At 34.5% G+C, this 13,431-nt stretch overlaps 1 protein-coding gene across 1 annotated transcript in view; it reads left to right on the top strand.

Moving 5' to 3' along the window:
- The window catches only part of Orc2 (origin recognition complex subunit 2), a 122,701-nt gene that overhangs the window by 92,224 nt on the left and 17,046 nt on the right, over window positions 1-13,431 (top strand). The window contains exon 8 of the mRNA XM_090380663.1: window positions 5,524-5,623. Coding sequence (XP_090236789.1) covers window positions 5,524-5,623 — 100 coding nt within the window. The remainder of the gene's footprint in view (window positions 1-5,523; window positions 5,624-13,431) is intronic.

Raw genomic sequence — 13,431 nt, 5'->3', positions numbered from 1 at the left:
AAAAAAGTGTTCATTACTGACAGTCCTTGAGATTCTGCAAATTCCACAAGTCTTTCACCTCTTTCATTTCTTTCACCAATTCCAAAATTTACTATAGTTCCCCTTTCTGCGCTGTTTTGTCTTTTTCCAACCTTAGCATTGAAGTCTCCCATAATAATAGTGTAGTGGGTTTTCTGCTCATCGAGAAGACTCTCAATTTCGATGTACATTTCTTCAACCTCTTCATCATCATGGCTCGATGTTGGTGCATAAATCATTATAATCTTTATCTTGTACCTCTTAGAAATCTTGAGTATTAGTCTCGACACTCTTGGTGATGTACTTTTGAATTCCAAAATGTTGTTTTTAAAATCTTTATGGACCAGAAACCCAACTCCACCTTCACTCGTTTCATTGTTTCCATTGGTGTACAGCAGATTTCCACTTGATAAACTTATAAGTGATTCACTTACTTAAGTAACTGAATTAAGTAACTTAAGTAACTTACTTAAGTAACTAAATCCAGAGAAATTTGTTTCAAAACGTTGCCAAAAGATAATGCACTTTAAAAGTGCTTTATCTTTACTTTTATTAAACTCCTATTATAAAAATGGTGATAGTATTATTGAATCCCTCAGAGCGTATTAAATATAGAAAAATGTTTTGGAAAATTGCCAGATGGATGCCCATTTTAATTAGAAATAGCATGGATCAGACTGCTTTACCACCAGACACTAAAATACAGTTAGCAATAATTCAGCTAACCTAACCTGTTCAAAACCTGTTCAAGGATTTGAATGCATTAGTTTGGTCAAGGTTAAATATACACCATTAATGTCGTCCGAGAAATATTTATCCTGCATACTGCACTGTGCAGTAAATACAATAACTGAAAATAGTTTGCAGAACACTGTATAATTAATCTATTGAATAATGTTCGAAAAAGATTATAACGCGAAAACGAAAACTGAAGTATTATACATTTTTAATAATATAGTAGAAATTGCGATAATCCGTATTTTATTTTCGCTAAAATCCAAATTCTGCTAATTGAGTACTCCAGTCATCACAGTTGTAGTAGTAGTCCGATAATTCAGTATCCAAGGGACTTCCAAATAAATGGTAACCTTATTTAAAAAGTAAATCCTATTTATTTAAAAGAACCCAGCATAATATCTAATGAGGGACCGATGTCCTGAAACACCCTGCAACAGCAGTGTCTCGTCTTTTAAAAATATTAAATGTTCATCGGAATATCAGTAGGTATTTAAATTATTGTATTGGCAAGATTTCCTTGAAAATTGAATTTTATTTATTTTTAAACAAGTTTCATTAAAGGTTCGCTATCATTGCATAGTCTGTATGTAATTCATTGAAAGGATATATTGGATATTCAATTAAATTTCCAATGAATCACTAATTTAAAAGTAATTGTATGTTCTTTGCCTATTCTTAACTCATTTCTGCAAAGAACATAAAAGCTTTAGCATTCATAAGGAGAGAATCCTTATCCCTTCAGTAATAAAGGCTTGCATCATTTCACAATAACTCACGGCAAAAACCTTGCTCCATCTGCCTTAGATTGATTACAGTAGGAGTGGCCAACTTAATTTGTGATGTGAACTACTTTTTTCCTTCAAAATGTGCCGTGATCTACCATCTAAAAAATTTCATTGCACAAGGTACACAAATCGAGCGATGACTGTATACTTAAAATTCATCATTCAAAGGCTCATTCAAACCTTCTGTTTAACTTATGAAGACAACAAATACAAATTGTGAAATACAGTATAATATTTGAACCAACAAATATACAAAATACAAGAATTAATGCCCATAAAATTCCTCGAACCTATGCTGACATCTCGATGCGAATATGAACCATTCAAAAATAGACGAGAAAAGGATGACATAAGACACTATTCTGCTGTGGTGCTCACTTCACCCATAAATATTTAATCACGTTTTTATAGTTTAACTTACATTTTTTCATATTTTAGTGGTGTGTTTTGCTGATAGAAGACGTTAATTGCGAAATAAAAGTGAAATGATACCCATAATGCAAAGCTTAAACAATATGGTGGTTGGATCATTGACATTCGAACACCATAATGTAATTTTAAAGTAATACTGGAATTCTGAGAATGGGTGTGAAGTTCAAAATCTATGGAGACATGAATTTGCCAAACAGCCACCATCACGAAAAATAATTTAAAGATTTAAATGATAAATTTGAGATGTAGGATACCGCACAATATTTGTGCAAGTTGAGACTTGGGAGACCCCACTAAATGATACGAGCGAAGATGATCCCGATCGCCTAGTCGAGATTTGTGGTTTAAAATGAAGATGGACGAGGATGCAAGATTTTTGGAGAGGATTGTTTGATTGGATGAGGCAACGGATCAAGTTCAGTGGTGGAGTGAACAGACATAAGTGTGTGTATATTGGTGCCCTGATGATCCAAATATTCATGTAGCAATAAATTGATCAAGAATTACAGTTTGGTGTGTTTCATTCAGGGAACTTGTTAGACTTTTTTATTTTTGATGTGACATTTACCGGTGATATGTACCTCTACATGCTTAATGTATCCATTGTGCCAGTGATTTCTGTTATATCAAGATCTACCTTCATAATCATTTCATAGACTGGTGGAAAAGCAGAAAAACTGTCAAATAACTCCTCACATTCATCTGACTTAATGCTATTTGATTTCTACTAGTGGAGATACCTGAAGGATTAGTGTACGGTAGAAAACCGCACAAGCGTGTGAGGCTCTCTCAGCCGTTACACTGGAAAACATTTATCAATCAGTTGATCAAAGGTCTGAACAGCACTTAGAAATAAAATGGTGGAAAATTCGAACATCTGCTCCAGTTCGCCATGAGCCATAAAATATTGCTTCTATACATGACCAATAATAATATACTGCTTGACAAAATTAACAGAAAAAAATGTTTTTCATGAATATTTTATTGTGAACAGTGCCACCAAAAGAGAATATTTGATATAATAGGCATCCTAGCATCAAATTTCGAGTATCCAATAGAAATCGATTACCACCTTGCAGAGCTGCACATTATGCACAATTATTCATGCTTATTAAAGCACGTGTTGCGACCTTTTTTAATTATCAAGTCTTTGAGCATAAAAAATGTTAAAAAAAATGTAAAATGTGTTTTATAAGAATTCAGCACCCTTGTAATTGTATTCCTGTTGTCATGTTATATACTGAGCAGGTGTCCATGAAGTGCGGAATAATTGTAAACTAATATTAATTCAAAACATATTTTTCTTTTTGTTCCAGTTTTCTGTTGATCGTATGTAATAATGCTGTTAAGCTCTACAAGAGTACATAGAAATTATCCTGTTGTGTGAAGGATGGACAGAGAGAAGTAGCTGTGGAGTTCAATAACAATCATCTGTAAAAAAAGAAAAAGAAAACTAATATTGCAATCTGTAGTAGCAAAAGTTTTGAAAAAAAAATTTAGGAAAACAGGTTCAGTACTAACGAACCTCCTGGTCATCCTGGCATATCTGAAGAAATTCAAGTAGTCATGTTGAAGTTCCACACGAGTCCTAGAAAATTAATTAGATACATGTCTGTTGAATTAAAGGTTCCTAAGAATTACAGTTCATGACATCATTTGTGCATAGAAGTTTAACCTATACAAATTCCATCACCATTACCTTTCAGAAACTGATCCAGAGAGATGGCTGAAACATTCATATGGTTTCTAGACAGAATTTATTTATTGATATTAATACTGATTTTCTAAAGAGAGTGATGTTTTCTGATGAGACCAAGTTTTATGTGAATGAAGTGAATAAAAAAACTTAGTTACAAGAAAATCCCTGCAACTAATAATGAGATATAATGGTATATTGGAGGTAAGCAGCAAGTAACATAGAAAGGATAGTGTATACAGTTTAAATATTGGACCATTTTTCTTTAAAAGCACTGTAACCAGAGAGGATTACTCCAGATATGCTTGGTAATGAGTTACTGCTTCAAATGGATGATTTATGCAAGATAATACACCATCACATTATGCATTTCCTGTTCAACATTAGTTGGATAAAACTTTTCATACTGGATTAGTTGAAGACGAGTACTAAAATGGACTTAGGGATTGTCCAGTTTAAATCCCGTGGATTTTTGCTATATTTCTAAAGTCTAAAGTTTATTCTGTAAAAGTTGCAAACTTGCAACATTTTAAAGATGGGATCATAGAAGCAATTGCATCTATCAATGCTGACATGTTGGAAAATATTCAACAAAATATGCTCTATTGATTACAAAAATGTTTTGAAATTAGCAATGGCCATTTTGAACAGATATTGTACATATGTTTTAAAATAAAAGTGTTTACATCGATTCCAGACTTTATGGACAATCTGTACAATAGCTGCTTTTAAAAAAGTCCATAACTATTGATGTTTTTGCATCAAAGGATTGATGTACTAGTGCCTGCTGACATCACTCTTGTAGTATCCTGGGTATAGCTGCATGTCATGCAAATGTAACCAGAATAGTATGCTATTATTAGTGCTTCAGGAGGACATAATTTTGTGCCTGTAATTATCACCACTGCTCGCTGGATGTTAGTAGGTATGATTCATATGATTTTCCAGATCCGTTAAGTGTGTCTTGTAGATGGATGGCCTCATTCTAGTTTCTGCCATGTTCTGCAGATTTAAGTTTAAGTCTTGTTTTTAGTGGGAACTGATAAGTACTTTCCAAGCTGGCATCATCAAAATTGTTGGGTAGGTGTTATGTGCCAGTGCCAATTTTCCCTATCAATGAGCACCATCATTCATCATTCTCTGCTACCTTTTGCATGCTGAGCACTTTAGCATTGCTTCAATTCTACCTGTAGGAAGCATCTTTTAATTCTGCTTATTGGGAGCATCCTGTAGGAAGCATTTCTGCTTGTTGGAAGAAATCTGCTTTAGTGAAGTTATAGCAGATTTCCTCAATAGTAAATTTCTTTAATAATAAGCTATTTACACAGTTGAACTCAAAATATTTAAGACATATAGGAGAAGCAGCTGAAGCCCTATTTGTTGAAGTGGTGTTTTCTGTGCTTTTTGGCTATTGTGTTTTTTTTTTTTTTTTTTTTTTCTTGTTTTTTGGAAAAAGAAGAGGAAGGGAACAATCTTTTTCTATTAGATCTCTAGAAATGGGTGCCATGTATAGCATTTATTCTAAATCAGTGGTTCTTTAAACTTTTATGATGGTAGTTCATAGATGTAATAGAAGTTACATGTCCAATTAGGCCAGAAATTTATAATAAATATTTAAAAAAGAAAATTTATATGAAATAAATTATTGAAAACTTTGTAACAACTTTTGTTTGTTTTTTTATAAAAATATAAAAGAAATTTTTAAATCTGGGAGAAGTTCACACACAAAGAAAAGAAAAATTGAAATGAAAAATAATGAGAGTTCTTAGGTCACTGAACTTTGAGTACTGATTTTTTAAATAATAGTCATAAATTTCAAGATTTTTATGGCTTATTTTAATGTGTTTTCGTTAGATTTTGAATACCATCACAGAAGAAATTTTAGAATATGATGGAAGTTTTCAAAGTTTGTTTGAACAAGTAGAGTTCATCAGAAACCATTATCAGAATGAAGGTAAGTATTTTTCAAATTGTATAAATTTTAATACTTTAAATACAAACAGGAGTTAAATAATAAGTACTGATATCCCTACCAAATTATAGCCAGCCTGTGATAACACTGGCTAAGAAAAAAATTTTTGTACATCAGGAATAGAAGGTGCAGGTTATAAAGAAAGCTGACCTTCTGATTCTAAAAATAGACAAAATTATGTCTCTCTGATACAACTGTTGTAATTGTATCCCTTGAAAGATCTGCTGAAAGTTTAGTAACTTAATGAATGATCATTTTAATAACTTAATGAATGTGTTTCAAATATCAAACATTAATAACATATGCTAGCATCCTCCATGTACAAGTTAAATAGTAATGGTGATAATGCATACCCCTGCAAAACTTCGTTTCTTATCTTGGCTATTACTTCATTATTTTGAAATTCAGATTTTGTCGTTTGATTTTCATAATTTTTTGATGGCTCGTCAATCTCCAATCAAACTGGGCCTTCTTCATGACTCTGAAAAGCTTCTCCCAGAGAACACTGTCAAATGCTTTTTCTGGATCAATAAAAGCTGTGTGTGTGGTCTTATTTATGATTATTCTTCTATCTACAATTAACAGCACTATGCACTGAGATGGCTTCTCATGTTCCTCTTCTATTTTGAAAACCAAACTGATCTTCGCTTAAAAACTGTTCTGTTTTTGGTTTAATTCTGTGTTTTATTATGTTCAAAAGTATTGTGGATGCGTGGTTAAGCAGACTGATGGTTCAGTAGTTTTTTTCACTCTGTCGCATTTCCTCTTTTTGGCATGTCACTGTCCAGCTTTGAAATAATTCTTCCACATCTTTTCCTTCTTCATAGACTGCTTTTATGATATTGAACATTTCTTTCCTTATTTTGTCTCCTGTTTTTTAGCAATTCACCTGGAATTTCATCTGTCCCTACTGCTTTTCCATTGGGGATCTCATTTAGAGCTCTTCTATATTCTAATTCTAGTAGGTCTGGCCCCAGACAATCCTTTTTTATTATTATTATTAGCCATATGGTCCAAGGAAGTTTGAGGCTTATGCTGCACCAACCAAAAAAAAAATTGAGTTACCCTGAGAGAGAGAGAGAGAGAGAGAGAGAGAGAGAGAGAGAGAGAGAGAGAGAGAGAGAGAGAGAGAGAGAGAGAGAGAGAAAGAAAGAAATCACCAAGAATGATGATTTTACTACATGTTTGGCCCCCAAGGCTTCCTCACTTATTTGGTTTCAGTCATAGAGGTCTTCTAGGTACTCTTGCCATCTTATTCCCATGTCTCTATTTCTAATCAGTAGTTTTCCATCTTTATTTCTTATTGCTGTGCTTTTGATTTTAGAGTCTCTAGTATATGTGGCAATCATCTATGCTTTTTTCCATTGTTTAAATTATCTTCAACTTCCTTGCATATTTCATCCATCCCCTTTTCCTTTGCCCTTCTGCATTCCTTGGTCACTTTATTTCTTAGCCTTCTGTACTGTTTTTATCCTTTGGTTGTATTCTTCTTTCTGGTTTTGTTTCTTTCTACAATCCGGTTGAGAATTTCACTTGGTATCCATAGCTTTCTTGGTTGTAGTCTCATGTGCCCAATTACTTTGTTTGCTGTATCTTCCAGAGTCTCTTTCACTATCTTCATTCGATCTGGTCTTTTTTTATTTCAAGTATTGCGTCTCCCTCTTTGTATTCCTGTAATAGTCTCACATTCCACCTTTTATTCTTTGTTCTTTGTATTTTCTTATGCTTTAGCTCACATTTTGTAATAACTAGTGAGTGATCACTTTCCGTATCTGCTCCCGGATGACTGAAACAAGCTTTTAGTTATCTCTTCTTCTCTGTATCTCTTCTTCACTAGAACATAATCAATCTGGTATCATTGTATGTCTCTGGGGCCTTCCAAGTGTAGCATCTTCTTTTTGGTACTTCAAAAAGTGTGTTGCCAATGATTAATCCTTGTTGTTTACAAAACTCTAATAGTCTTTCTCTCATTTTATTTTTTTTCTTCCAAGTCCAAATGGTCCTGCTTCTTCACATACCCCTCATTGTCCTACCACTGCATTGAAATCACCCATTATGATTAGATTTTCTTTATCTTTTACTATCCCTATTAGTTTTCCAGTTGTTCATACACAGTTTCTATTTCATCATCATCACAGTTGCTTGTTGGCATATAGACTTGTATTATATTTAAATCCACTGGGTTTGCTGCCACTGTTGCCATCAGTACTCTATCACTAAGATGATAGGTGTTTGTTTGTTACTTTTTTCCCCATTCTTTTGTCAGCAGAAGTCCAACACCATTTCTTCCCCTCTGTCCACTACTGTATATAAATCTGTAGCCACTGCTCCTATGTCACCATTTCCCTGCCACCAAACTTCACTGATTCCCATTATTCCAATGTCCTTTTTCTTTGCTTGTTCTTTAAGTTCCTCCAATTTTCATCAATGTTCGTATATTCCAAGTTCCAATTCTTATGGAAGTTTTCTCTTTCTCGTGTTTCTTCTTGGTATTATTAATGTTACCCACTCTCTTGAGTCTGGAAATTCTTTGCACCCATGTCCCATCTAAGGTACGCCGGTTACTCGGGGCTTTGGTGATTTTTCTCTCCATGGTAGTTTTTCTTGGGAAAGTTAGTGCAGTAGTTTCCCATTGCTTTCTATGCCGCAGTTTTACAACCGTTTCTATCACTGTGACTGCGCTTGTAAATGTGGTGATCACTACCGATAGATCTATCCAATCAACACTAGTATCACCTATTAGCAAGACTGCTGCCCCTTGCTAACATTCACCATATCTGGCTACCCTCATTTAGTTTAGCCTGCAGGTCAATGCAGTTACCTGGGTGTGGCACGAGGAGCCATAAGTGAGAGCTGAGTGCCTTGGGAGGACCAGATTCCTGAATTGCTTTTAATGAAGGCATGACCATCCAGTTCAAAAGGTACTACCTCTCCATCCAATGCACCCCATATCATCATTCTTCTCCTTCTTGGTGATTCCCTTCTATTTCCGACTCTTGTTCTTCTCTCTCTCTCTCTCTCTCTCCGTCTCTCTCTCTCTCTCTCTCAGGATAATTCAGAAATTTTTTTTTTTAGCTGGTGCAGCATAAGCCTCAGGCTTCCTTGCACCATATGGCTAATAATAATAATAATATAATCAAACATGAAATGTTTGCCACTCAGAGTTTTTCTTATAGTCCATTTTGCTTTCTCTCTTAAGAAACCAGCAGTATTCCAGTGACCTTAGTACAGTCAGTCCTCGTATAACACGTGTTTACACTTTTTTAAGTGTAAACACGTACATTGTTCGATCATACACGATTTATAAATAGGGGAACGATATTGTATATAACACGAACCGAATTCGCTTATGCACAATTCACCTTTGTGTTTACAAGAAATGGCAGTTCAACGCAGAATCACCCCAACTGAACGCAACACGATACGAATGAAGAGAAGATTCTGAAAATGTATTTATGTTTTTTTTTTATATCAGTGAAGGGGAAACATTTCACCATAATAACGTAAAAACCCACACAATTCCAGCTATCGGTATTATCGCAAATGCAATTAGATCAAGTTTGCTACTAGTTTATAACAGATTCCACTAGCAGAAACACAACTGGAAATTGTTTTTATTGTTTTATGGTAGTGACCCCCAGAAATGTGCTTTAGTAAAATGTGAGGTGTTAATAGGTGTTAAAATGTCTCTGCCTTTACAGTGTTGTTTATTCAGTTGCTACACACGCAGCTTTGTTTATGTGTATCAAGTGTGCCTCCTTATTTTGTAATTATGCTTTATTCCCTAAAAATGAGTAAAATACTTAAAAGGAAGCGTTGGTGAAGACACTACAGATTCAGAGAGAAAAAGAAAAGCAATATTGATAAGCAGAGGCAGACTGGGTCAAAAATTCTTACCCAGGAAAATTTGTAGTGGCCTCATACTAGCGTTTATGGCCAAAATCACACAGGCCTCCGGCCCACTGGGGTTTCCCCAGTAAAGCTTATGGCCAGTCCGCCTCTGTCGATAGAGAAAATATATGAAATTGTGAAACGCTTTGAGCGAAATGAAAGACCATGTGATATTGCATGTACTACAGGCCTAAATGAGGCAATGCCAAGAATTAGAAAGAATGCAGAGAGAAAATAAAAACAACTTTCATTGCAGGAACAACTCAGTAATTAAAATCCATTAGATTAAGACACAAAGAATTGGAAGAGATGGAACGGCTGTCATATGTTTGGATAGAAAAATCAAACAAAGAACAAGTTTGCTTACAATAGAAGCAAAATCATTAGCAATATTTTATTACATAATAGTTGTAATAAAATACTTACAGTTGTAATAAAATACGTAAGTATTTTATTACGATTATTTATTGTTTGGTAATGTTTTGGTTAAAAATGTGTGTTCAATCTAGGGTGGTCAGCACCTAACCCTGTTTTTCCCACAGGGCCTGTTTATATTGCACGAGGGTTTCTAAGAACACAACTATCGTGCTATACGAGGACTGACTGTGCTTCTTTTTTGCCATGTTTATATCTTGATGAAAGCATTCCCTCGCTCATCGTTTACATTTATGAAAGAAAAAAAGCTTTGATGGGAATGAATAAATTGAATCTTCAAAGTCATTCAGCGGCTCATAATTTTATAATAACTGCAGTAAAGTTGATAACAGATTCATAATTATCTTCTTTCCTTCTTCTAAGGAAGAAGGAAAGAAGATATATAAAAAATCCATGCACAAATCCTTTAAACAATCACCAAGTTACTAGTTCATTGTCCTTTAACTTTGTTTCAAATCATCTTTGAGAGTTTTTTTTTTTTAATATATTTGAGGCCCAGTGAAAAGTTTTGTTCAGTTTTGTATCTGTTAAATTGGGAAACACTTGCCTTAGGTAGTGGATTCTTCCCACGTGAGTATTCACTTTCTTCTTTATCTTTTATCCAAGCTTTATTATGCAAAGGTGGGAGAACCTTTTTTGTTTCTACAGTGGAATGTATTTTATATTACTTCTCCCTGGTAAAAATTCCTCAATCTTTTCCCACTGCTGCACAATATAATGTTTTTCTGTTGCACAAATTTCCCACAAACATTATAGAAAACAATAGTATTTTATAGTAATAGAGGCATGTGATGTAAGAAAGAAAGTGTATGAGCTTATGTAGCATTAGCAAAAAAAAAAAAAATTCACACAACCATTCCCTCTAAAAGTTTGTCCAGTTCCCCCTTGAATTTATTTAAGCTATCAACTTCCACAATGACAGATGGAAGTTTGTTCTAGCAATTAACCACCTGCTGACTAAAAGCAAACTTCCGCACATCTATTCTACAACTGTCTTTCCTCAATATGAATTTATGTCCCCCTTAAGTTCATAATCTGAGCAAGCGGGAGAATCCCATCAGAATTCAAAAACTCACCTGTAGACCAGTGAGTAATTCAAATACTTTATCACAAACATTCCAAGCAAAGCCATGGCTTTATTGCACTCCAGGATCTTGGACATACTTTCATATGTTTATTTCAAGCCAACAGCATGAACTAGAATAATTGATGGGAAGGCATTTCCATTGTTCATCAAAACTACTTTTGAACTTAGTTTTGAGATGTCAGTGTTAATTAATATATGCTATTTATTAGAATTCTGTTCAATGCTCAGTTCATTTAGAAGACAACTAATATCTTTACAGAGACACATACTGTTTTTCATAAAGAAATTTTTTTGAAAACACTTTATGATGTTTTTGATATAATGTAATTTTAGTTCTTGTTTCAAGTAACTTCCACTGTTTTTAAGTTTAAATCACAAATTAAGTATTTTACCTTGCTTAATTAGTGTGACATTATAATTTCTAGTTAGATCAAATCTGCTGAAGTGGAGAGGCTATCAAAGCCTACAACACAAGAATCCTTGCCAAATTCATCATCTTTTCCTTTATCCTGTGATTTTGGGAGATCTGACTGCCATCTATTAACCGTTCTTCGTTGTGTGCTATTCAGGTGATATATTAGGATATTTGATGTAGTCTGCTTTTTCAGGACATCTTTCATGTCTTATCATGCACAAAAAGCAGACATCAATGGGTTGCGCAGTGCTTGCCACACTATGGGAACAGCAAAAGGCATACTTTTAATTTTCCCAGTTGCTACATCCACAGATTTGTTATGTGGATAATATATAGTACATATGTGGAACCAAAGTTTTTTACTGATTGCTAACCTTGCAACCAAATGCAAAGAATATTCATATTTAGTAATAATGTAGTTTTTGTTGTAAACTGTTAAGCAGAAAGTGTCAGGGTGATTCAGACACTTATTTTCCTTTTTTAACAATACAGTTCTAAGCAAAATACAGAAGAAACAAACAATTGCAATAGATCCACAGATAATTATACACATACTTACGCTACAACTCTGTTTCTGTTATTGAAAGAGAGGTGTGAGACAGACAAAATGTGTTAACTCTCAACGTTACTGCCATCTGTGTGCACATATAAACATTATTATTTTCAGGTAACACAACAGACCGTTTTCATTTCTGCTTCCTTAAATTGCAGTAAGATATATATACAAAGGGGGGGGGGATAAAAAAGATTTCTATTCATTTAGAAGTAGTACTGATAGAAAAATGGAATTTTTTTATTTTTTGTTTGATACCTTGGGATCTCTATAGCAACTACACAAATTTTGGTTTCAAATCCAAAATGAGGATTTTTTGTAACGCTCTTCTGTTACAAAAACTACTGTAGCAGAAGACAGTGTTGCAAAAATTAAGTCATTAATCCTGGAGATCACCATATAAGCATCAAAGGGCTAGCTCAGAGCTCCAAATTAGTGTAGGATCTGTGAAGAATATCATCTGTTGTTGTTTGGTTTTTAGGAGCATTAGCAACTAAGGCCATATTGCCCCGGGGATATGCAGTGGTTATTCCCTGACCTTTCCGCATCCTCCGTATTTGGTGGTCACAGGCTCGAACCCTGGTCTAATCAAGAAGCATGTGTTACACACTGCTGCTCCTGCCCGCCACCTGGCTATGGAAGTGCCAACGTCATCTGTCAACAGTGCATGTGAGTAAACGTGTCTGCTAGATAGGTTCCCAGACTTAGGGCTCCTTACCAGAAGATGGAAAGGGTGCACATAAAATGTTGTTGATGTGCCAGGAAAAGCAAGGGAAGTTTTTTATTTCATGGATAATCACCATGGATGAAACTATTATTCCAACCTCCTTATGAAGCTACATGTTGCTATAAAAGGAAAAAGATGGGAAAGCTGTCAAAAGATGTGTGCCTGCTCTACGATGCTGCGCACTTGGCTACGAATGTAGGTTTGAAATAATGCTGCATTCTGCTTATTTCCCCAACCTTCGACCCTCAAATTTCCTCCTCTGAAGTCTGTTCTTTGTGGAAAATACTTTGCTGCTGATGATGTGATTTATGATGCCAAGTCTTGGTTTGAAGGACAGTCAGAGGACATCTACAAAACCGACATGCAGAAGTGTATTGAGAAGTGGCAAAAATATGTCATTTTGTCTGGTGACTACATTGAAAAGTGTAATACAAGGTGCTTGTTTCAACCTTTTATCACAACTACTTCTGGATGGATACAAATATTTTTTTTTTTTTTACTCCCCTCATATTTATGAGTAAACACAAAAACCGATATATGTAGAAATGTGATGTGAAATTTTAAGAATTATTTTTGAAATCTACTCATAATAAAAATTAACTACACTGGTGTGCAAAATTTAAGGTCCAGTCAGGTTTTCACCTGTTAGCTTCTCATAGGAGTGGCCTGGATATGGGAAAAA

Source organism: Mastigoproctus giganteus, chromosome 9 (genome assembly GCF_048544385.1).
Source record: "Mastigoproctus giganteus isolate SK-2022 chromosome 9, ASM4854438v1, whole genome shotgun sequence".
Lineage (NCBI taxonomy): Eukaryota > Metazoa > Arthropoda > Arachnida > Uropygi > Thelyphonidae > Mastigoproctus > Mastigoproctus giganteus.
Note: the sequence above shows the minus strand (reverse complement) of the source record. Positions and strands in the feature narration are given on the sequence as shown.